The following is a 26821-nucleotide window of genomic DNA, read 5'->3' as shown; positions in this document are numbered from 1 at the left end:
AAAGTGTCATTTCATTATATAAGGGTGTTGATTCCCCAAAAAGCAAACAGAAAGTGTCATTTGTTGCAAGCCTACACAAAATTGAATTTGGAACTAGCCCCTCTACAAAGAGCACAGCAAAACAGGGAGGCTAAGCTTCAGGGATTGAACCCAACCTAAGACTGAAGTTGCAGTAGTGCAGTGTACACAGCAGAATCTGAAAAGGACAAGTGAAGTTAAATTGTACATACTGAGGCAACTGCAAACCCACTGAAAGGCAATGGAAACCAAAATTTATTTCACATAAAGAGATGCCTTTTGTCACTGACTTGGTGTTTCCTTTGGTTCTAGCATCATATAACCCAGGTACTTCAGTCCAACTTCCTGCTCCAGGCAGAGTCACCCGTGAAAATTGGTCAATACATGCTGTTTCTTACATGCTTCAGTGTCTCTGGATCAGTCAGACAGTCTTTGTTAACTCGCTGGATTGTTTCACCGGCTGGTGCCCGGCTGTTCAGGCCCCGGCCCGGGCCGCGGGTCAGGACCCGGGACAGCTCCATGAGCAGGTCAGCACCCTGGACAGCTCCGGGCAGTCCCCACCCCAAACCGGTGCTGCGAGGCCGCGGGAACCGCCCCGGGGACTCGCCGGGATTATTTCGGTTCATGTAATATGAAGTACGAGCCTTCGGGGCCCGGTTTTCACTTGAAGAATTACAGTAATAAGGAACTGTGTGCCTCTATGAGACACCACTTCATATTTTTTCATAGACCTTGAGTATCCTGTTGCTCTGAGCAAATACAACCCTGTCCAAGGGCAATCAAAAGAGACTTCAGGGCGTTGGGACAGTTAGTAAGAGAATCCAGAGCAGACATTATTTTCTCCTCTCTCCTTCCAGTTGCAGGCAGCGACATTAGAAGAAACAGATGGACATGGTCTATTAACACACGGCTCTGTGGCTGGTGTCAGCACAACAATTTTGGTTATCTTTTATAATGGGATGGCCAACATAGCACCAGGTTTTCTGGTGTCAGATGGAGTTCACCTTTCTCAAAGGAGGAAGAGGTTCTTTGCACATGAGCTAGCAGGGCTCATTGACAGAGCTTTAAACTAGACATGATGGGCGGGGGGGGATGGGGGTGGTCAATGTCAGGCTTGCCCGTGACAGGCTGTGGGATGAGACACCAAAGGACAAAGGGGTGGGGTGCTAGTGAGGCCCATCAGGCAGTGTCCCTGAGATGTGTTAGCCATGCTGGAGCACACTTCAAGGAGCACACTTCAAGTCTTATGGAGATGACTCAAGGACTCCTGAGGTAATAGAGGCCAAGAGGAAAATACCAGTGAAATACTTCAAAGGACTTAAGGAGTGTTCCTCTGAGAAGGTAACACGGCTGACAGCCCAGCTGAAGTGCCTCTACACCAATGCACGCAGGATGGGCAACAAACAGGAGGAGCTGGAAGCAACTGTGCTGCTAGAAATCTACGACCTCATGGCCATTACTGAAACTTGGTGGGATGGATCCCATGACTAGAGTGTGGCTATTGATGGCTACAGGCTGTTCAGAAATTACAGACAATGAAGGAAGGGTGGAGGGATTGCCCTCTACATCAAGAGATGGATAGAGCATGAAGAGCTGTCTCTCAAGAATAGCCACGAGTAGGTTGAAAGCTTATGGGTAAGAATCAGAGACTGAGGCAACAAAGGAAACCTTGTGGTTGGTGTCTACTACAGGCCACCCAATCAGGAGGAGACTATTGAGGAAACTTTCTTACTCCAGCTACAGGAAGCATCAGGCTTTTAGGCTCTTGTCCTGCTGGGGGACTTCAACCACCCCAACATCTGCTGGAAAAGTAGCACAGCAAACTGTACGCAATCCAGGAGACTCCTGGAGTGCTTTGAGGATAACTTCTTAGGCCAGGTAATAGACAGCCCTGCCACGGGGGATGCAATACTGGACCTGATGGTCACCAATGCAAGTGAGCTGATCAATTATGTCAAAATTGGAAACAGTCTGGACTGCAGTGATCACATACTCACAGAATTTGCAGTCCTGAAAGATGTGGGACAGGCAAACAGTTAAGTCAGGACCCTGCATTTTAGGCAATTTAACTTCCAGCTCTTCAAGGAGTTAGTCAATAGGGCGCCCCGAGAGACTGCCCTCAGGAACAAGGTAGCAGAATGGAGCTGGCAGATCTTTCAGGACACTTTCCAATAGAGCACAAGAGTTCTCTGGCCCCAAGCGTAAGCGATCGGGTAAGGCAAGAGGCTGGCATGGCTGAGTCAAGACCTGGTGGTCAAACTAAAGGGCAAGAAGGAAATGCACAGACAGTGGAAGCAGGTATCCTGGGAAGAGTATAGGGACACTGCCCGGTTGTGCAGAGATGGAGTCAGGAAGGTCAAGGTGCAGCTGGAGCTGAACTTGGCAAGGGATGCAGAGAATGCAGAGAATAACAAGAAGAGCTTCTACAGGTACGTCAACCAAAAAAGGAAGGTCAAAGAAACATAAACCCCACAATGAGCAAGACTGGCAAGCTGGTAACAACGAAGAAAGGGAAGGCTGAGGTACTCAACAACTTCTTTGGCTCAGCCTTCACTGGCAAGCTCTCTTCCCACACCTCCCAAATGGATGAACTGTAAGAGAGGGACTAGGGGATCAAAGTTTCTCCCACTGTAAGGGAAGATCAGGTTTGTGACCACCTAAGGAACCTGAACATACATAAGTCTCTGGGAACTGATGAGATGCATCCCAGAGTCCTGAGGGAATTGGCTGATGTAGTTGCCAAGCCACGCTCAATGATGTTTGAGAAGGCACGGCAGTCAAGTGAAGTCCCTGGTGACTGGAAAAAAGGAAACATCATACCCATTTTTAAAAAGGATAGAAAGGAGGACCCCAGGGACTACTGACCTGTCAGCCTCACCTCTGTTCCTGGGAAGACCATGGAACAGATCCTCATAGAAACTGTGCTAAGGCACATGGAGGACAGGAAGGTGATTCAATACAGCCAACAACCCCTTCACCAAGGGCAAGTCCTGCCTGACCAACCTAGCAGCCTTCTACAATGGAGTAACTATATCAGTAGACAAAAGAAGGGCTACGAATGTCCTCTATCTGGACTTCTGTAAAATCATTGACATGCCCACCCCCGCCCCCCCCAACATCCTTCTCTCTAAACTGGAGAGGTATAGATTTGATGGATGGACGGTTTGATGGATGAGGAACTGGCTGCATGACGGCACACAGAGAGTAGTGATCAATGGCACACTGTTTGGATGGACACCAGTGACAAGTGGTATCCCTCAGGGGACCATACTGGGACCAGTACTGTTTAATATCTTCATCAATGACATAGACAGCAGGATCAAGTGCACCCTCAGCAAGTTTGAGGATGACACCAAGCTGAGTGGTGCAGCTGATGTGTCTGAGGGACAGGATGCCATCCATAGTGACCTGGACAAGCTTGAGAAGTGGTCTCATATGAACCTCATGAGGTTCAACAAGGCCAAGTGCAAGGTCCAACACCTGAGTTGAGGCAACTCCCAGTGTCAATACAGGCTGGAGGAGGAACGGATTGAGAGCAGCCTTGTGGAGAAGGACATGGGGCTGCTGATGGATAAAAGATTGGACATAAGCCAGCAATGTGTGCTTGCAGCCCAGAAGGCCAATTGTATTTTCAGCTGTGTCAAAACGAGCGTGGCCAGCAGGTTGAGGGAGGTGATTCTGCCCCACTGTTCTGCTCTGCTGATACCCCACCTGGAGTCCTGTGTCCAGCTCTGGAGCCCTCAGTACACGAAAGACATGGACCTGTTGGAGAGGGGCCAGAAGAGGCCACCAAGACAATCAAAAGGCTGGAACACCTCTCCTGTGAAGACAAGCTGAGAGAGTTGGGGTTGTTCAGTCTATAGAAGAGAAGGCTCCAGGGAGACCTTACTGTGGCTTTACAGTACTTGAAAGGGGCCTATAAGAAAGATAGGGACATACTTATTAGCAAGGTCTGTTACGACAGGACAAGGCGTAACGGTTTTAAACTAAAAGAGGGGAGATTCAGGCTAGACATGAGGAAGAAATTTTTTTACAATGATGGTGGTAAAACACTGGCCCAGGTTGCCCAGAGAGGTGGCCACCAAGGCCAGGCTGGATGGGGCTGTGAGCAACCTGATCTAGTTGAAGATGTCCCTGCTCATTGCAGGGGGGTTGAGACTAGATGACCTTTGAAGAACCCTTCCAACCCAAACTATGCTATGATAATAGTGATCATTTTTACTGTATAGAAGTTCACACTTGAAATATCTTCTTCTCTTTCCTTTCAAAACCACATAGGTTCATTTCAGAGTTAAATCCCAGAGTGAATCCTTACCAGAACTAATGAGTTTAGTTTAGTTTTTGCATTAAAATCTTGGAAGCCTGTGAAATTCATAACATTTCATAAATTAAATCTGGATTCAGCTGAGAAGTTTATGGATGTTAATGAATTAATGGCCTGCATTTTTTATTCACAGCAAAGCCTAGTTGCACAGCTTCCATTTCAACAGTGAAAGTTTTCACCAAGGTTTCATTAAGCCTGAAGAGGATACTTGTAGATACTACTGACTGGCAGATACTGTCTTCCAAATATTGCAGTGCAGTGAAGAGGAGGTTGTTTTACAACACCATGTGAAAGATAAATTAGCAACGACTCTACGTGAGAATTCAAAATGGGCTAGTCTTTCACATCGGGTTCGGCAAAGCAGTGGGTCACAGGATATGTTATTTTAAATCACTTCTCCCACTCCTGCTTAAAATTCAGACATCTAAATTCACTACATCAAAGAAATGCTGCAGCTCCATTGAACCTGCGGAAATTGATACACAACAGGGCTCTACACAGAGTTAAGAGCTTGCTGCATACCCAGAGATCTCAACGCACAACAGAACAAAAATAAAACCCACATGCTTCATGGTAGGAGCAGTTCTCTGTCAGGTCATCTGGGGCTTGAGACAAAGCACTTCCTCAGACCACTCACATATAATATTATGAGTGAGACTCATCCCTAGCATCTCATTCCTCCACTATTGTGCCATCAATATACAACTTAGTCATTCTCTCCTGCTTTACGACTTTTTATCCTAAGTTCACTTGCCTGAAAAGCACACAGGTTGTTAGAGAGAGAGAAGGTGCAGTGCGATTCTCATCACAGCCTCATGCACAGAGAAGCCCCACACAATGCCATTCCACACAGGGCTGCAGCCTCACCTCCCAGAAACCTCTCACTAATACCACACACAGTCACATCCCCTATCTCATGGTACAGTTAACTTCTCCACAAGCACCTCTCTGCCTTGTCCCCCTGAGTTCCACACAGTTTCATACATTATGTCACTAAAAGGTAAAGAGATACCCTTTCTAAGAGCATCACGTAGCAGGATGCAGGCAGCCAGCACTCAGCATTTCTTCCTTTCCCTCTGCTGCCATGCACAAGAAAGTATTCCAAATGAAGACAGACAGACAAACAGGAAGAAGGTGTTTGGCTGAGGTGTGTGGATCTGCTTGACATGAAGGACAGACCTCTAATGCAAAAGCTCACACCCTCGTCAGCAAAAAAATCTGTAATTCCTAACCAGAGCCATGTGTACATATGGAGAAATATCAAGCTGTAACATGGAGAGTTTTTAACAGATATTTCATTAGTAGATACAATATTGTCAGTTACTTCTGAAGTGCCGAATGCTGTAATTTTATATTCATATATACTTTACACATGTATCTATAAAGTGAGAGTATAATGACAAAAGTGCAATTATAGACTGTAATGGCTATGAATAAGCATTAAATAGGAAAAATTACAATGAATCGAACAAAAAGAACATGTATCATAAATTACTGAAAAAAATACTGCCATGATTTTGCAGTAAACATAACAGAAGAGCAAGTTCTCACTGTTGACCCAGCAGATGAGGTAATGTCCTACACAGCTGATCGTACACTCAAGAGATCCCAACTTTCATTGTCTCTAAACACTGATGTAATTTATACCCATTTGCACAGCCCAAAGCACAAAAGTAAAACTCAGTCATTCAATTAACAACCCAAGCAGCCGTGGGGATAGAAATTAAAATATTTTATCAATAAAATTTATATTTTTCTAGAGTTAATTTTAAACTCAGGATAATTTAGGCTAGCACTTCTCTCAGTATTTTGATCACAATCAGGATGTGTGTTATATTTCATTTTAGTTTTGATCATGCATTTCAGTGACTTGGTAAGGTAATATACTTTATGTGTCTTTTCTGCATGGTAGACCTAGGTAGCAAATTCTGTAAAAATCCATGTTTCAAGCTATAGTGAGGTGTTTTGGTATTGCACAGTTTGATGAGCAAAGTCGGCAGTTCTATTCCCACATTTATACTTTGGGGGATGGTGGAAATGAGATACAGACTTCTGGAGGCAACGATGAGCTACTAGAACTCATTACTGGGCTATGGTAAACAGTTCATTATAAGGAGGCTTTTGTATCCAGAAGCAACAGCTGTGCTGTGGCATGGTAACTGCAGCCTTGAACACTAACGTGCTGCAGCTGAAGTACTAGACTGAGAAATCACCAGCTGCAACCCTAGAGCTTGAGTGACTCATGAGGTCAGGCTGGGTCATAAGGGTTCCTGCTGCCTTTCTGCCTGCCGCACTGGAAATAATGACCCAGAGCACTTTGCATCTGCAGGTGTCAAAGTATCTGAAGAAAGATATTAAGTGTGGCAAATAGAAGAAAAATCTGCAAGCAGCCTTTCCATGGCACTCCAAGATCAAGCAATGGGGATTCCAAACCCCGGAGAACCTAGAGGCTGCAATATCGTCTCTGTCGTAATGGATTTATTTTCTGTTTCTTCCTTCAAATTGAAGTTCCTTCTCCCCATTCAAATGAAACTATCGCAGATGATTCCAGACAAGTCTCAAAGGAGTGAGAAGGGAAGAATATCAATGCACAATGTAAATCACTCTGAACACACCGTCAAAGTAAAAATTCATTTTTACTCAGCTCATCATTTTTGCAAAGACAGCTTTCTTCTCCCTTGACTAAGTAGCTAGGCATCTGTTGAAGGCAAAACATAAAGACATGGCAATCAAAAGACAAATTTTTAAGCATAATCCCATGTTTTTTAAATTTACTCCTTCTGACATAAATTTGGAGTGCACTTCCGATAAATGGTAGTTAGGCATATGTTAGTGAAATGAAAAAGACCCCGAAAGCATAATTTCAGAGAAAATGCATTTCGAAAAAGAACTTCCATGAAATCTGGCAGAAAGGTTACTGATCAAAGCCACACATACTGTCACATTTTTGCAAGTTATACTGTATTTAGCTTCCTTGAAAGTGCAGTAAATAGCATGTTGACCTATGTGCCAGAAGTTGGAAGAAACTTAAGTTTATAGGGAAAAGGGCCATTAAGTGACTGATTTAGATTGCTGTCTAATTAGGAACCCTGCACATCTTACCTTTTCTATATTTACTCAAGTTTTAAGGATATTTCAAAAATTAGCCATACCTGGCCTGCTAATGAGACATTTAACAAAATAATTTTATATGGTTTCCAAAAATCTGATCTGTAGAGCTAAAATAATATCTAATTAACTTTAAAATGTCACAGACAAATGTTATCACAAGATGTTAAATGAGAATGGAAACAGGGTAGTTTAGTGATCTAAAAAGATCAAAAAAACCACATAGAAATAAATAGAGACAGACAAAGGAAGAAATTGATAACGTGCCTATACTCTTAAAAATGCACTGGGGAGAGCACTAACAAGAGGGGATACTGCATGTTCAGACATGTAAGAAAAACATAATTACAAAAATAGTGCAACACCATAATGGGGAACTTCCCACTGCAGGAATATTCAGAAAATAAGTAGGAGCAACAAGGTTCTAATTATAGAGGATTAAAGAAAAGAAAAATCATTATTCACCTGAGGTTAGGTAATCCCCAGCTAATAAAAACTCCTGACTGCATGTGTAGTACTTCTGTAGAATCATCACCTCGCCTTACGTTGCCTGTGATTATTAAGTACCCTGCCAGTTTTGACTTTATATTGCTTGATGAAATTTACCAACGAGCCAGCTAAATTTCAGAAGTTAGCGCATCAAGCATAGGATGTGAGCTTAAAGTCTCCCAATGTGAAAGGAAAAAACAAACAAAACAAAATCAAACCATGCACACATTTTCAGTCCAGTGAATCTTCTCAAGTCCTCTTTAACCACTGAGTTATACTGGACAAGACTGGAAGCTCAGTGGGTTGGATCAGGCAAACACAGAGTGTACCAAAACCTCATACAAGTATAAAAACCTCTAAGAACTGTGCACTGTTTCCTTTGAACGTGGCAAATCAAACATATAACCTGTATCATATATGTTCTGTAAACTGGAGTTCTGCTCTAGGTTCTGCTAATCACCTTAGGTAACTGTTTGTTTCCCAGCCATAAAACAGAGAACAACAGCAAAATCTGTATTGTGGGGTCTTCAGAGAAAAAGTGCTCCTCAAGAGCTAAGCTTACCTTGCTTTAATTAAAAAAAAAAAAACACAAAAAATTACCTCTCCTTACAAGGTTAATTTCATCTGTGTTCTTATACCTTCAAAGCCACAACAAGGCTACCAGAATAGAGAACACTATTACACAGTATTACTATGAACAAAAAAGACATCCAGACAACAAAGAAATAGGCAACAGCAAAGCAACTGCAACTCCTGTCTGACACCAATCATGAGTAAATCATTTCACAGTTGAAAAATTGACTGTGAAAACCTGTAATTCATTTCTAGAACACTTTGAATGTCACTCCAGGTGTGCAAATTACCCCAGTATCAGACTAATGGAGTAGCACTTACGTGGAATGGGGTTGTCTTATCTTTATGCAGGATTCAAATCCCTACAGCAGGATAAAGCAGAGAAGTCAGAAGAGTTACACGGCTGTTAAACAGGTGCAAAATGAGACTCATGCTCCTTGTCTTTATTGCTGCAATGACTCTCTGTCTCTAAGGTCTACGATAAGTGACATGAACTGCACACAACGTGACAGAAGCCCAGAAAGTATTAATGGAGGAGTCAACTGACGACTCCAACCACGATTAAAAGGCCAAAACTACAAAGAAACACTAATAAAGACTGAAGAATAACAGCAGCAGGTGGGGAGGGCTGCAGACTACCTAGGAGAGATCTCGGAGCCACATACAAAAATGTGATGAGGAAAGGTGGATAAAGAACTAAAGCAACAGACGCAGGACCTGTCAGGGATGGCTTGGTACAGGGCACTTGGGCTGGAACGCAGGAGAAACACAGGCTGAGTTACTTGGACATTAAGAAGTCATGAACTAGGTTCCCTCTGAACAGAGTCAAACCTAAGGCTTGGCTTCTCGTGGCTGGGGGTAGCTTGCTTTCTGCTGTGCAGCAGGAAAGAAGACAGTTCTTTCTATCAGAGATGGGGACACTGATCCAAGGAGACGCTGTAGATAGCAGATGTCTTTGATAAGGGCCAACACAAAAGTACACTGGAACGAGTGAGTTTTGAAAAATGTTGATTTACTCTCACGCTCTTACTTGTAATAAGATTAACCACAGATACATCTATAGTGCAGTGTACATACTAGTTCACTTTACTTTTATGCTATCAAAATTCCTGCTGCTATCAGACAAAAGGTGTATTTACTGTTTTACAATTTTTCGCCCTTCTCAGCCAGACAACAGCTCAAATTTTAGCTAAGGCATGGCAAGATTCTGTCTCAGCTGACAAGCCTGAGAGGCTTTCACAGCCTTAAAGAGAAAGTGCCTATTATGAGAACATGTAATTTCTGAAATCAAGACCTGTGTTAGGTCTCTCAGTAAATCAGGTTTGATTTTGATCTGCCTTGTACATTGTCAGCTCCATGAAGAAGCAATGGTAAAAGAATCACGTAAAATTTTAGCACCTGACAAATGTATGATAAAAACCTTATTAAGCTGGCAGCTCTGGTTAGGAGCAAGGCAACACACAATCTGACTTGCTTTTCCTTAGTAGAATGTGCTCTGAAGGAATGACAGGAATGAAAACTTGCTTTTTTCAGTGGGAAGATAAACTTTGGGAATATGAAAGAAGGAGCTCTGTTGAGTAAAAAGGTGCCATTTTTTACAAATTCACATTAAATTACTTGATAGAGCTAAACTCACAGAGAGTGTGTTAATGGAATCCCTCTTCTCTCCAACTCCACTCACCACTTTGCTAGAACCACCAAACCTGAGATGGTAACAGCCATTACATTAAGACCCCTGCCAGGTCAAGTTGGCCTTTCAGGTTGCCTTACCCTAGACAAATATCACACTCAACTAAAGCTGGCAAAAAGAATGAAGTGCAAATTTATATAAAGTGTAGACCCAGAAGCATCCACAAGTGGGGGGAGGGAAGAGGAAAGATAACAGGGACATAGTTAGTAACGTGCATTTCAGAAACAAAATCAGTGTGAAAATCAAGTTTACATGGTTAACAAGAGCAGTATTGGATGGAGGTAACTGGCATATCAAACTTTGGAGTGCTTGGAAAAATGGGAAGAAGGCCTGAAAGCTTATATTTAAAAGAATAAAACCAGATACTAACTCCTGCATAACTCATCACTGTGAATGAGGAATTCGATGGCTATGGTCCTTGCAGGATCAAAATGTTAGCACTGAAGCTAGCATGAAGAATCTAATTTACATTGGAGTGGAACCACACTGAACACTTTCTAACTTTGCCTCTATGCTTTTCATCTCTGATGAAAGAAGACCTTTTGAAATCATAAAAAAAACCCACAAGTTTCTGATCTTCATTGAAAAAGTTATTTATTTTGTAGGCTTCATGCAACAGCAGGTTTCAGAAAAGTATTTAGCCTTACAAGTGCCCAGTGGGACCAGATATCAAACTTAAAAGAGAAACTACCATTGCTAATTACCACTTCATAGGTTTTCTCTACAACTTCCTCATCTTTCAGATGGTCTGTTCTTGAGTAACCAAATAGTCTATTTAAAAATCCTAAAACACAGGGACTATCCAGACATCCTGATGACAATTTGTGGTTAATTCATGCCTCATGAGGATAGTATCTGGTTCTCTCTCTTGGAAAAATAAAAAAAGAAAAAAAAAAAGCTGCAGAAACTAACATTCCCACTACTGCACCAGGAAACCAGGACACCAGTGATTTCACTTCCTTCTTTGGGTCACATACCAAGGATCTCTGTACCACTTAAAAACTAAATGAAAAATGAAAGCAAACAAAATTATGGACGACCCCACTTTAACATGGTGATGTTGACCCTTGTGGCATATCACTGCATGCACCATCCTCATACACAGACTTGGACAAGCATAGAAAAAACGTGGCCTTTGCCCTACAAAAGTAACAGTCATAGAGTAAGATCAGCTCATTGAGAGAGATGGAGAAGCAGAAAAGTGCACAAAGATTCTGGAAGACTTACACATAGCTTGTCTGTAAGGACTCGGTGGAGCATCAAGTCAAGGATGATTCACTGCTTATTGGCAAAAGCAACAGAAAGGATGTTGTCATTTGGGATGGGGGCAAGGAAGAAAGGATGTTGTCATTTGGGATGGGGGCAAGGAAGAGCAGTGACAAAAAGCTCCATTTTATCTCATTGGAGTGGCTGTTTCAGATTTCCTTTGCCTTTTCACTCGGAGAATATTTTAAGGAGTATGAACAAGTATTTTTCAGTTAGACTAAATGAAGAAGATAAATCACTTATTCACTACATGAAAACAAAGAAGTTCAAGAACTGGGGGGGGGGGAGCGGAAAAAAAGTAATTCTTTGTCAACCATGAAGAAGCCACAAAACCAACTTTATGTGTCCCTAGTAGAACTGTACTCAGCAAGACTGTAATTGTTGCTTAAATCCTGGCCATGCTGAAGTCAACTGTAACATTGCTATTGACTTTCGTGTAACCACCCTTCACTTGACCTATTTTGCAACATAGTTTGTTATTTATTTCCTCAACATGCTTATTTTGATACTTAACAGTCCAGCATCCACGTTTCTCTGCTTGGTAAATGCCTTGAAAAGACAAATGCAACCACTGTGCTGACCACAGCCACAGCTGTGTTAGGATGGGGGGGTGCCAGCATTGGGTACCACTTGGAGGACAGACCCTAAACTGAGGAACTGGAACTGCAAAACCTCTGTCAAGACCAGGGCCAGGCAAGCAGTGCTGGCAAGCTTAAATTGAGGCAGTCCCACTTTTCAAAGGCCTTGCTTAATGCCATAGAGTGGAGAAGAGCTGCTGTCTGCTATATTCATACACTGCCCAGAATATCAAATGGACTCTCTAACTGTCTTCCATTTTCTTGTCTATGAAGCAAAAGAAACAGTGTTTCAGCATCTGTATCTGTTTATTGCACAGGAAAAAGGGGGTTTGCAGTATTTCTTCCCCATATACTTCTCATGCAGAAACCCCCATTTTCATCATCTCCAGAGATTACTAGGCATAGATTTAACTGTGCAGTAAGACCATACATTGAATTTTAATGATTGTAAAGTGCTTGAGGGAATTGCTAAAAAGAGCATCAGACTAATACCAAGGATTATTTATCTTTGACTTTCTTATTTCTTTTTCTTGCACAACAGTAGATTACAGAATAGCTGTGTGTAGCTTTGGCATTTATCGTCTCCTTTCACCTAAACTGTCTCCTGTTGAGCCTAGTCCCATCACTTAAGTTTACTGCATTGCTCCTGAATAACAAGCTACACTCTGCACATCCCAAGCTCTGCTGCAATGGAAAGGAAGCAAGACAAGCCAGTGGGTTTTAGATGGAAGAAAATGCTGTAGATGGTCTGGATGGAGTGATGTCTATTAATGAATTAGCCTACAAACATATTAGCCAGCCTGAAAGCCAGAATACACTACACATTCCTGTTCTACATTCTTTTAATATTTGCAACCTCATTAAAAATCATCAACAGAAAGCATTTCTTGGTATTAATTCATGCCCTGCAAGCAGCTCTAATTCAGCTTGGCTCTATGTACTCAGAAATAAACATGTACCATAGGAGGTCCATGCAGTCTTCACTGTGCCCTCTGGAAAGGGGGGCTCACTGCTGGCAATTGTCTGTCTGTTTCAAGTTTTAATGTATAAAGTACGCTGAGTTTACTGAGGCAGAGAGATGGGCAAGATTAGCTGACACAGACTGTCAGAGCTGTGACTGCAGCACATAGAGATCATACCCCATTCCCTGCTCAGTCCTTGGTGCACATTGTCAAGGAGAAAAGATGAGCATGCATGTTGGGACACCAGGTTTGGCTCATCATTAGTAACACCCAGTGGTCTCCTGGATACAGGAATAACAAGCAACATTAAATACAAGCTTGTTCAAGCAGAAAGGTGCCATTAAGCTCTGCTGCTCAGAGGATATGGCTTTGATATTTTGTATCAACTCCAAAGAGAAAGTCCGAGGGTACATTGCTGATGGCATGATACAGCTAATTGTCATGTATCTTCCTTACAGACTACCAGAAAAACAAGAATGTTCAGAGGTTTAAAAAAAAAAATTATCTGGTGAAGAGTTGTGGTTACTTAGCCTAGAAAAAAAAGATTATGGAGAGACTTGATAGCAGTCACACATGGAAAAGATTAAAAAAAAATTCTTAAATTATAGCCAAGGGGGAATTTTAAGTTAGATGTCAGGAAAACATCCTGCACATAATGACAGCAAAGTACTGGAAGGGACCATCTAGTGGGCTGTGGAATTTCCATCACTGGCAGATGTAAAATATTATTAAATATCTGTTGGGTACAGCCCAGGTAGAGCTGTCTGCCATGGGGCAGAGGCAAGAGGGCAGAAACTGCTGAGTATCCCCCAAAGACAATGACTTTGCACAGATTTCACTATGATATCAAAAGAATGAATTGATGGTGCCCCTGGATTTTGGTGTCACACTGTGCAGTGAAACTCCATGTGAAAATTCAAGACTTTTTCCCCTAAAAGCCAAGCTTTGTCAAAGTAATATCATAAATAGTGCTATATCTCTGGATTATGTACTGTGATTGAATGAGTTTCTTTATGTAGTCTTCTGAGTGTGAAGAGGACTGTGTGAAAATAGTCGTGGTCTTTTTCACTTCGGTTTAGTGTAGTTCAATTGAGGGGAAACAACTGAAGCCCTGGTACTTTTATAAACTGGTGCTCCTCACCAAAAGGTAGAGGATGGAGCTGACAAGCACACTCCCAAACACCACAGGAGGCTACTAGGCATTCCCCAGCACACATTTGCAGCTAGCTGTGACATGTACTTAACTAGATACAACAAAATCAGTGAGATGATACAGTAAAGGTGAGGAGAGATCTCTAAGGGAGCTGCCTGCCCATGCATACTACCCATGGTTGCAGCAATGTTAGTGTCACCACTATCACCTTTGCCGCACTGGCTTCTTTCCTTAAGTCCCTATAGAAAAGCCTTACTACCATGGGATTAAACAGGTTGCAGACACTTAGGTCATGGCCCATCAAAACAAAAGTAAGGAGATGTTATGCACATGAGAAATGGGTCTACCAGTACCACATAGTATATTTATCCCTGTCTGACTGAATGGCTGACTCAATACCTCAACCAGCATGAGACAGCAACACACTCACATTTCAGTGTAATATAACTTTGTTTAAATGATTCTATGAATCTAGATGTCACCTTAAAACCCTACGACCACACTGCTCAAACACAGGATGTGAGGAATTATGCAGTTATCTGTTCACATTTACCCATACAGCTCTCATGCTAGGAAGACTAGTTAGGGCCGCAGGAAGTGGACAAGGGTGCTATGCTACTATTAAGACAATTGACTTCCAAGAGCTATTTCACATCAGGCTTATTCAGATCATGACCTTCATTCCTCCACACTAAGAATAATTTACTCAAACTTCTCTGTCCCCATTGTAATAAAGGCACATTCTCAGGGTAAAGGGAAAAGACAGGCACCCTTGCATGTATATTTTCTGGTTTTCACCTCACATGCAATTCCCGTGCCACAGAATAAAGGTACCCAAATGCACTTGCATGACTTGGGAGTTCCTAGAAAACATTACAGGTCTCACTGAGCTAGTATTTGGGTATAACTCAGGTAATTTCCTCTTGATCAAATGATCATCTGGAACCCAGTGCCTTTCATCTGAACCTTCTGAAACTGGCGACCATTAGTCCACTAGATTTTGCACAGAGAAAACCACAACTATTGCACAATGAGCTTCCATGAGGCAATATTAAGGTACCTCTACTGCAGTCACCATGCTGGTATGCAGGAACCTCAAAACTCCACCCTAACCAAGCTCACAGGCTGCCCAGGGAAGTGGTTGAGCCACCATCCCCAGAGGTGTTTAAAAAAAAAAAAAAAGTATAGATGAGGCTCTCAGGGACATGGTTTAGTGCTAGAGCTACGTTACGGTGGGACTCAATGATCTTAAAGGTCTCTTCCAACCAAAATGTTTCTACAATTCTCTAACTGACCTTCAGCCAACAAATCCAGGGCTCACCTAGGACAGCGGGCAGAATCATGCTGGCAATAATGTACCTCACATGAAAATATCCTGTGAATGCCTGCAGCAGTCTTCCTGGGACTGATGGATTGGGCTAAAGCCAAGTGAGCCTAAGCTGTGGTATAGGGCTTAAGTATTTCTTCCTCAAACCACCTGCAAAGCCAGGTATGCCTATACACAAGTTGCTGTTCTCCAAAACATGCCTAGACTTGCACTGTCAACTGTCACCAGCCTCAAATGCCCATGGTTTGCAGAAGTGTCTAAGACAGTCTTTAAAAAATAAATGTAAAATAAAAAAATTTTAAAAAAAGAAAAAAAAAAAAAAAAGAAGAAAGACACCATCTCTGCACTGGAAAGAACTATTTCTTTCTGCATTTGGGATTCGTAGTTGTATTACCCAAGTTCAGATTCACAAGGCTGTTAAATATCATATCCTGACTTATTTCAGATGGAAAGACACCAGTGCCTTCAGTTATCTTGCCTTTCCCTCCCATTGCAGACTATAGCTTTAGCCATCACGAACAAAACAGTCATCTCAGACTGGTGGTTATTGGCTAGTAGACAATCAGCAGCACATATTTAATTGTCAAATTTTTCTCTAAAAACTCTGGAAAAGCATCAAGCTCTGTTGATCAAGAAGGAAAAAACAGTCTGAACTCTTGATCTGAGCAAATGAGTTAAATGGTATTTCAACCTGCAATTCCAGCATCACAAATTTTGTCTGGTGCATCCTCATGTAAGATCAACACTACTGTGTTATTTTCCCAATGTCCAAAATGTCATTTGGAAACCAATGCTTGCCTCATGGGAGCCATTCGGATCATAAAAGTCATTCCAGGAGAGAACCACAGCCCTTCCTCTCCACAACATATCAGGTTATAAGGAGTCTAAATTCCTGGCTATACAAGTCAATTCCTGAACTGTAATGCAGCAGATTTCTCATTAAATGTAAAGCTGGGCTTACACTCCTCCCTAAGCTAGAAGACATAAAGGATCTTTTGAAAGTCACTATATAATCCTCCTACAAGATTTGTAACCATGCTACCCCTTCTTAATAGTTTCTGTAATGGTGTAACTTTCCCTGACTTTCTTTAAGCCTGTAGACCCTGCTAAGCCATGCTTCCACCCATATTTAGGAATACCTGGAAGAAGAAGGAGGCTACGTCTTTGCTGCAGCTGAAATACTTTCTGAACATAATCTAATATCCTGCCATGCTCTAGTACAATTTCCATGAGCCATATCAAGAAACAAAACAACTGTATGAAAAATAGAAGTATGTAATATTTCATAAATTTCTACTCATTCTTCTGCCAGGTGGTAAATTCCAGGCATGAAATGCAACCAAACTTAAGCCTCGAATTAGCCAGTATTGGTATCAAGCCTATTTTAGAATTATTTCACAAAAAAAAAGCTAACTATTGAATGTAGCAAATTAGCGTAATGCAATCTGATCATTGAATTAATACATAGTCACATATACAGTAAAAAGTCTATAAACTGAACAAGATTACTTTAAAAAAAATGAAATTAATAAGTAATAAGAAAGGCTAACAGGTGCTCAGGATATAAAGGATAAAGCTTACTCAAGATTTAGACATTGACTTCCAAAGAAGCAAAGGTATCATTGCACCTGTAGGTGGAAGTCTTGGTATAGAAACGAGTTCACTGCCCGAAAGAAACCCCGCATGGAGAAAGAAAGAACTTCCTTTTAGCGTCTTATCAGTTATATAAAGCTACAATCAAACAAACAAATCTGTGTTGCCTTCGGGTAGATGAGAACCAACTCTTACTTCTATTTTTGTACCCTCAGTCAGGCAACTCATGCCCTTTAGTTAGTTACTTGTAGCCATCAGAAGTTTGCTCTTCCTATAGCTTCACATCTGTGACCACTTATTCTTCTGCTTACAACATTTCTTGCTTATAAAGCATCAACTTTATGTCCCCATAAAGCAAACTAACATTGATTAAAAAACCCATAAAATTCCCAAGGCAGTAGTACAGCCTCTCTGGCCACCATTGCCCATGCTGCCCACTTCCTCTTTGGGTTCAAAACAGCTTTTGCTCTGTGCTTTACAATCCCACAGCATAACATCTGTAGTGGTGACTTCTAGGTACTGTCAAAAATGTTACTTGAGGTAGAAAATTTTAATTGTGCAGCTAATAAGCAGAAACTTGCAGAAGCATTCAGTGCTGTGAGCTCATCCCTGCCCCTGCCAGCAGATGCCCTTCCACCGTGTCCCCGCCCTGGGAGAGCACAGCACCACCCCATTGCTCAGGCTTGCCCATGTTTCCACCCCTGGACCAGACTCTTCATGGTCAGTGGCTGCTCCATGTACAGGCTTTCACTTTAACAGTCTGGAAATGTACAGCCCTGGATAATAAATATGGTCTTTGAAGCATTTTGCAAATGCAAAATAACTCCAAGTTGCAACACACTCACAGCTGCATGATCCGCTTGAAAAAAATCCTATGAGTCTTTTGTCTTAGGTGGCGTCACAAGAATCCCACACTGGGTTTTTTGGTACTGTTCAGTATCCATAACAATACAGAAGCTGGACTGCATTAGCTCTTCCACATCCAAAATCCCAAACAGAGATTATATTGATCTGTGGGGTTTTTTTAATGCCCACGGGCATGAAGGTCTGTCTGGCAAAGGTACTGGTGTGTGCTCAGATCAGCTCTTGTGTTACCTAGGAAAGAGAGTGATTGATGCTGAGTCACTTTAGATTTGAAATAGAAATGTTGAGTTAGGGCAGCCATTCCTCTATCTCTGCCTGCAGGCCAAACTGACACTTTGCAGCCAGATCCAGTCCTCCCCCTTCTCTCTGTTATATTTGGAAAGGTCAGCATCTATTTATGTATTTGCACAGAGTGAGATAAAGCCAATTTGGCATATGCATTATTGCAGATAAACTCCAGAATATCAGGCTCATCAAAGACAGCCTGGCTAAGCAACTTGGCTGATGACATATCAGTGAGCCCAGAGAGACCGAAGCACATATCCCATGATCAACAGGGACAGAAAGCCACTTCCTGGTTTGTTTTAACTTGTTTCAACAAGAGCATGTTGCCCATCCTCTAGTTAATTACTTCAAACTACACACATTGCATCTCAGTCTTTTTAGCACAAATTTGCATTTCCCCACATAGGCATGTTTGCACCTTGTCTATATGAAGTAGTTTCAGAGGGACTATAGCTTTTGCTTACTGACCAGATGGAACAGATGATGCCCTATTCCAGCTTTGCTAACAGACTGCAAAAAATTGTCCAATTACACAGTTCTTAGTTAGTCAGTATGCAATCAAAGTGAGAGTGGGGGTTTCACTAAACTATATGTTAAGCCACATCTTTGATCTCAGTCACCCTGAGGCCAATGGCTAGAGATCATCCAGGACTGAAGGGAATACTCATGCTCTAAAAGAGCACAATTTTTCAGGCCTCTACAGATAGTATTCGTATCCCAGTTTATGAAGGGCACTATATGATACAATTACTTGAATAATTCAGAAGATCTCTTTTTAATTCCATTCCTAATGTGAAAATGTCATTTTGCAAGGTGTAACTACCTCTCGACCTTTTAGTATACAATATGTTTTCCATGTTTGCAACAATTAACGTTTATTATGTTTTCATTTTGAATAAATATATGTAGCCCAAATCAAGAACATAGCTTGTGTTACAGTATGCTTGGAAAGGGGGCAGAGGAAGGGAGAGAGAGAGAAAAAAAAAAAAAAAAAAAGGTAGTAATAGGGATAGCACCAAAAAATTTCTCCAAATCCACATTCAGTACAACTCAAAAGAAGTGAGGGAGGTCCTATTTAGACAGTAGAATTAACGGAAGTAAATATAAGAGTTGCTGAATAAATGTTAGGTCTGCAGGTACTTCATGCCCCTACACAAGACATCCAGAAAAAGGAAAAATCACGACACTTATGACAGACAATATTTCAATGTATATCTCCAAGCAATTATTAATTGTAGAGCTTTGCAGAGAATGGAGTATTTGGTAAGTTAGACTGGTAGCAAAACAGTGCACTTCCAAAGTCAACACCAAAGGCAATAATTCATGCCTCCTAGCAACACTGCAGTCCATCAGATCCTAACCCCCTCCACTTCAGGTGGCTTCCCATCTTACACACAATTTTTGGATCACCTGGGTCTAAAATAGGTCTGAACATCACATAACATTTGCCCTAAGCAAGTTAAAATTGTCCTCTTAATGGGGTTCACATTCCTTATCCAGCTGCAGCTTCACATTCCACCCTGTGTCTGTGCAGCAACCACGCTCTCACCGAACCCTTCAGAGCTCCTTCCCTGCTCTTAGACCTCACCTTTTACTTGCATCAAACTGTGATTTTCTTCCTAATGATAAGTATGTTTTTCCCATAATCCTCATCATGCAAAAATGGGAAAAGCCCACAGACTCTACACCAAACTTCCTTTCCAAATCTGAATTATTTCCCTGAAATAATTAAAAATTATTCTACTAGCTGCAGGCTATAACTGTAAGACCAGGTAATTTGCTTTGACACAGCACAAGTACAGGAAGGGAATGATAAAATCTCTGGCCAAATGAGGAACGTTGTGAGCAGTGAAGAGAAATGAAACAACCTGCCAGAATCTACCAGGTATCCTGAATAAAAACCACAAAACACATGGCATGATCAGAAAATCAGTCACTGTTACCCAATAAAACATTCACCCCAATAATCCAGAAAATGTCAAAGAATGTCTGCATCTTACAGTAGGGCAATTAACTTTTTCTCCATCTTTATTTTAAGCACAAGAATTTAAACTCTAATTAATAATTTGAAAAATACTGTCTTTCTCCTCATCACAAGGTATCCAGAAACAGCTGCCAGCTTTCCCAGATTTATTTGTGGCTTGAAGCTATTTCCTTTGGATTCCTCAAACACCATTTGTGATGACTATTCATGAGAAGCTCATTGCAAGTAGCCATTCTTCTAGCTGACAGCATTTTGCAGGTGAAACTTCAAAAGGATTTGAGCAGCTGGGGAATAATATTTTAGTAATTTCAAATAATTTATTGGTACCAAATATGTCTAACTGCTTCAGGTGAAATACAATAAAACCAGAAAATTTTTCAATTAGTTATTTTATTTTGTCAAATTAAAGAAGCTGAAGCTTAACATTTGAAATTTCTTTTGAAACGTATTCATTTCTCTACCCTCCAAAATAATACTTTACAAGGCAGAGTGAAAAGTTCCATTTGATTTAACTATTTCTTTAACCTTCTGGGGGAAGGGAGACCTCAGAAATTCACCTCAGCTCTTCCTTGCAATAAGCTTTTCCCAACAAGCAACAAAACTAAATTATTTGCATAAACCGCTAAATACAGGGTTGAGGAGTCCTTTTTCCTCTAAAGGTAAAGGTAGTCTGAAATTCACTTTTGAAACTCTGAGGAAGAAAAAGACAGGAAGGAGTACAAAATTATTTCAGAAAACATTTGAAACTAAGGCTTGTTTTATTCTTTAACTCAAAAGCAGATGAATGTTAGTTTATGTTTCCCTCATATGGTTTTGAGTTACATCCCACCTACTCCTGTGGTTATATCACATTTACACAAAGCCTCTTCCAGGCTGAAGAGCAAGGAAGGTGTATGTCTCTGTCCTGTCACGGACAGGACTGCTGAACACTCACCAACATATGGTTCCATTTTCTTTATAACAGTTGGACCACAATGGAGAGGAAATACAAGTTATCCATGGTGTTTAGTGGCTAACCTGAGACATGGGAGCCCAGCTATTCAGAGGTTTATCCAACCATGCTGCTGATCTCAACTGCATTAAGGTCACCTGCATCTCCCAGCTCTCAGTGCCCCTAGATACATATCAGAATTACTGGCTAATATTGGAACTTCAAGTCTACACAAAAAGCTTTAGAAAAGCGGTAGGTACTCAGCAAGGAATAACCCTTCGTTAATATTAAACTACACCTACAGTTATATGCAGACTCTACACTTTTTGTCTCCTAACAGTGGGAAATCATGCTGTAGATCACAGCAAGTAATTAAACAAAGCTGCTGTCAAGAGCTGTCTGATTTTAATTGAAATGACACTCCATTATCCTACAGCTCCAGGCAATGACACCGTAGTACGTGTTGGGAGATGAGACGTAGGTGGGATGCCTACCATCTTCTGTGATGAGCCACATCCCACCCTGAGTCTTCTTCTGACCATCAGGTATTGACAATGAGCCACTAGCTGTTTCTCTCCAGGATGGGAAAGATTATGTAGTCTGTAATATTTCATTTCTGTTTAAAAAAAAAAATAATTCTAGAAATCAGGTGTAAAATGACACAGAGAGGGGTAGAGTAAGAGGAGCCACATCCAGCAGATGGAACTGGTTCATGCAAATCTCTGCAACTTCATATTTTGCTTTCATAAACTGAAATGAAACAATGAATTCCTATTTCCACATAAAAGCTTTTTTCTTTTGCAAATTTCTCCCTTGGCAAATCAAAAAAACTTCAAAAATGGAAATAAGGAGGACTATAGTTAAGGAAAGTGTGAGGATGAAAAAACTAGCAATGGAGCTGATTAAAAAACGTTGAAATATTACATTCAAAAAGTGGTAAAATGAAAAGTCGTAACTCCAACAAAACCTTTTAACCTTTTCACTTCTAGAAAAATTGAAAAAGCAATGAACTGACACTAAAATTATATTTTGATGAAATAGCATTTTTATTGGAAAGGCACTCCATCAGAAAATGTTGAACCAGCTGTAAGAATTTTATCTACAGATTACTCTGAAGAAAAACTATTCTATTTTGTATTGTTCACCTTCAAAAATAAGTGACACTTTACATTAAGTTCTGACATATTTACATTATTTCTGTATAAGTTTCCATTGATGCATAGCCAGCTTATTCTATGCCATAAAATATAGTCAGTTTCTTATTTAGTTTTGAGTTACTTTACCCTTTAAGTTAATAACTGGTTCAGGACTGAGAAACCTTCTGCAAGCACAAAATGGCTTAAGCCCAGCACATTGATGTGGATAGAGACTTTTTTATTTATTCCGGAGGAAATATTTTTTCGATTATATCAACATAGCTGCGGCCCTTTGCATTCCTGTTACATCCCCGGAGCATTTCAGAGTATTAGCCATATTTTATGAGTGGTTTTAAGCTTCTGGATACTTTTTAAAAGAACATTCATCTTCAAAAAAATCGCTTGCCAGTTGCTAGCAAGCTAATAGGCACCATTCTTCAAAGTAGAAGCCTGAAAAATTTAGGCGAGTATTTTTCTTGAAAGAAAGAGAGAGGTAGAAAAATACTTTGTTTAAGAATTTACTAGAAATAAATCTTCCTAAGCTTTTAAGCCTAGCAGGATTTCATCTGATAAAAGTTTACAAAATTCCTCTGGGCAAAATACATAGGAATAGCACATCAAGTCAGAGACAGTGGTACTTGCAAGAAAAGAGGGAGTAGTAGTGAGTAGCACTTGTCAGAAATGAACTGCCCATCAATTCACTAAAGGAACAGCATTACTGGCACCAACCCTAGAGCTGCTTTCTACCATTGTTCTAGGGTTGGAACATAATAAAAAAGAAAAATCAACAGTATCTAGCCATCCGCTTTGCAGCCTGCATGGCAAGCCTAAGGGACACTGACAACCCAGCTCCTTAGCTCACGCTGTCCCTCCACAGTTCGTCTCTCCAGCTTCCAAGATTCTCGCTCTCGATCCAGCCAACTAATAAACTTTGAGGATAGGGCTTGGGAGCCTGGGAATCACTGGGGTTCCCAAGATCATGACTCCTCTCTAACCAGCGTTTACCTCTCTGAAGGAGCCCATCCAGTTCTCTGCTCTTTTCTGAGAAAGGAGGTAGGATGCTGCTGTGGCCAGGCAGAGCGCTAGGTTTTAATCCAAAGAAAACCAAATCTGAAATCCCAAACCCATCACAAAATAGCTACCTCCCTGTGCCAGCCCAGGTGGGGCTTTTCTGAAATGTTTGAACACATTTTGAGCAGCTGTTGCCAATATCCTTGTGTGGTAGAAAGTTCACAGCTCTGCCAAGGATTTCAGTTTCCTCCAATAAACAGTGTAATATTGTAGCAACAAATCATACTAATCATCATGAGAGAGATTTACAGCTGCTATTCTGCTGCACACCATAAACTTTCTACCAGTCTCAAAGGCAGGAAAGGAATTCCCCTCAGCCAGACAGCCCCTCTCCATCTGCACTGCTGGAAAAAACCTTCACCATCCACATTTCAGCAGCGACTTGCTTGTTGATCTTGCAGGGGCACAGCAGCTGGGGAGCAGTCTGAGGGAGGCAGAGATCCATTAACCGCCTCATTGCAACAGGCACAGCACAGTGACAAGACAGGGGACCAGCAGCCTAAACAAGTCAGAGCTGTAACACAGCTCCTCCAGGTGATATCTTAACACAGAAAACGGCCATTCCCATCTCCTCTTCCCACCCGGCAGTTTCCCCTCTCTTTTTCTCCACTGAAAGAAACTCATTTGAAGTCACAACTGGAAACTGGAGATCTGGAAACTACTTAAAAAACCCCAAACAAAACAAAACAACTTTCTTGTGTTTTATTTAGAGGATGAGTTTAAAAAGTAAGATCTCTGCTACATGCTGAACTGAAACAGTAACAAATGAATAGTCTATTGTGAATGACTCAACACTGACTGGGAGGCTTAGTAAATACCTATGCCTTTAATTTGGGAAATTAAAGTAACATGTAAATCAATTAACACGTCCAGATGTTTGGCTTTCTTTAAATTTGTAGCCTCATAAAACATCTCTCCTTCCACATACAAAATGCAACATAATAAACTCATTATTCAACATCAGTTCATATATTAATTAAAAATAAAGAAGCCTAGATCAGGATTACAAAGTCCCAGCACCCAAACCCAATGCACTTAAACCAAAACACCTTTGCTGAACAACAACAAACCACTTCTAATATTCGCAACACAGCAAGAATCAACAAAGTCAAGTTGTTGGCTGCTGTTATTTGGCTCACAATGCTTACCATCTCTGAGCTTCATTAACTTGGAAGTAATCTGGACACCTTCACACAAAGTGCTGTCACAACTAGACAGGTCTGAACTGAAGCAACCCTAGATAAGGGATCATGCTCCCAGTGAGTGTGATGACTGACTGGAACGCAGAAATCACCTTCTTAAAATAGCTAGAACTCATCATCATTTTAAAAATCAAGACAGGTGGCCCAATCTCATCCCTTATGTACATCCAGACACCTTAAAAGTGGCTAGGGAAATACTAGCACGCATACAAGCATTTTATAGTTTTCAGAACACAGAAGTAAAAAAGCAGAGGAGATTGTTTTCTATTGAGAAATGAAGCTACAATTTCTTGGCATTTAGCCAATTTATACTCCTTTGTACCATGTTACCATTTATTATATTAATTAGTTAATATCTTAATACTTAAAGTGAAAAGGAAAAAGTTTACTAACCTGTGGGAAGAGAGAGTAAGTTGCATTGTCAATAGTGAAAGAATATAAAAATTCCCCATCAAACCAGAGGTTCTTCCCCATCGGGGAGTTCAGCTTTGTCATAGCAAAGAGCTGCCCAGGGTCACAGCATTCTTCCAGCAGTTTCCTAGTGAAGACAACCAAAAGAGAAAGAGATTTATTAATTAGAGCCTTGGCATGCTGTCTCTAATGACCACCCCTCAGACCTGAGATCCTGCCATACTCAGATGCCCCAAAGCAAACCATCCTTCTTCCCAGACAGTGGATGAACCATGGATGACTCTTTTTTCATTTACAGAAGGGCCAGAAAACCTGATTTTATTCCAGAAACTCTTAGACATAGACAGTAAAAAAATATAAACCTCCATTCACTTTTGAGTGGCATAGTAATAGAACCAAGATTCAGCAAAAGAAACTACATCCTTTACAACCCATTCTAATCATTTAAAAAACTGGTCTCCAAAACGTACAGAAATCAGAGAAGCTCCTTTGAAAATCAAATCCGAGGTATATGAAAATTCAGTACGAACACTTATTCATGAAGAGCAGGCCTCCTAAAACCCCACAGTTATATAACTTAAGTATGGAAATATTTGGCGTCTCTCTCCAGTTACTAATATCCTTGTGCTACATTCACAGCAGTATCAGAGCCTGCCTTCTAACTGAAGTCCAACCTGAGTCATCCCAGTATGATAGAGATAGATATATATATATATATATAGGATATCATACTTCTTGTTTCTTTGCCGAAACTACATAACCTCTTAAACATTCATTTCCCCAAAATCGTTGTTACTCATCTTGAGTGGAAATTTGAGAGCTGGTGAGGTGGTTGAAGGCTGTATTAAGCAAAAATTCTGTATCACAGCAGCTCAACAATTAATATCGTAACATACACAATGATGAAAAGCTGTAGACATCTGCAGGGCAGGAATATCCTGTCTTTCCAAAGCCTGCATGGGAGTAGCTCTCTACAGGAAGGGTGATGCTTATATTGGTTTTCATATGTAATAGATGTATGTAAAATACACATTGTAGAATTATGTCATTACAGTATAATAATATATTATATTATTTCTCATTTATTTTAAAGGGAATCCTGAAGACTGACATCATTTCCAGTGGCAGCATAAGAGCTGCAAGTGCTAGACAGAAAAACATCAGTTATTAGTGACTTCTAATATGCTCGACACAGCTGCTCTTCTCTGTGAAAAGGAAATTTTATTCAAAACCATGAAGTCATTCACAGAAATGTATTATTTTTTTAGCATTTTTTTACATTTTTAGAGCTACTTTTCTTCTCTAGAAAAATGCCATTTAAAAATATATCAATATTTTCCCCTATCAAAAATTGATTTTGCTATAAGTTAATAGTTTTCTGCAACCATGTGAATACTATTTTCCATACATACTTCAACTGAAAATTTAATGAAAACCGTAGAGTGCATTTGTTGTAATCTTAGCAGAAGAGAAAACAGCTTGAAAACATTGCATGGCAAACAGAAAACCTAGAGGCATCAGTGCTATTTGTTAGTTTTCCCTGCTGGGGAAGTTCAGTGATTTGGTTTGGTTTGGCTCCAGGGCAGCGCTGCCCCCACCGATGCCCCAGGCCCCTGGGACACTTCCTCACATGGAGGAAGGCTGTAAAGGGACAGCAAGGACAAGAGCACGGGGAAGATGGATTGAGGGCAGGAGGTTCACTCCTCTCCTAAAACAGGTACCTGAGAGTAGCCTTTGCACATGACATGGCAGACAGATTAAACAGTTAAAAGGAAGAAAATGACACAAGGTAACTGAATATCACATTTTGTTGTAAGTCAAGAGTCAGTTTCTCTGAAGAGCCACGAGGTAAGCCC

General features: G+C 40.9%; 1 protein-coding gene across 1 annotated transcript in view; it reads right to left on the bottom strand.

Annotated features, from left to right (window-relative positions):
- ST8SIA1 (ST8 alpha-N-acetyl-neuraminide alpha-2,8-sialyltransferase 1) overlaps positions 1-26821 on the bottom strand; it is a 135585-nt gene that overhangs the window by 71019 nt on the left and 37745 nt on the right. The window contains exon 2 of the mRNA XM_065031930.1: positions 24948-25092. Within this exon, the coding sequence (XP_064888002.1) occupies positions 24948-25092 (145 nt within the window). The remainder of the gene's footprint in view (positions 1-24947; positions 25093-26821) is intronic.

The sequence above is a fragment of the Columba livia genome, chromosome 1 (genome assembly GCF_036013475.1).
Source record: "Columba livia isolate bColLiv1 breed racing homer chromosome 1, bColLiv1.pat.W.v2, whole genome shotgun sequence".
Taxonomy (NCBI): domain Eukaryota; kingdom Metazoa; phylum Chordata; class Aves; order Columbiformes; family Columbidae; genus Columba; species Columba livia.
This window is presented reverse-complemented; position numbering and strand designations above follow the sequence as displayed.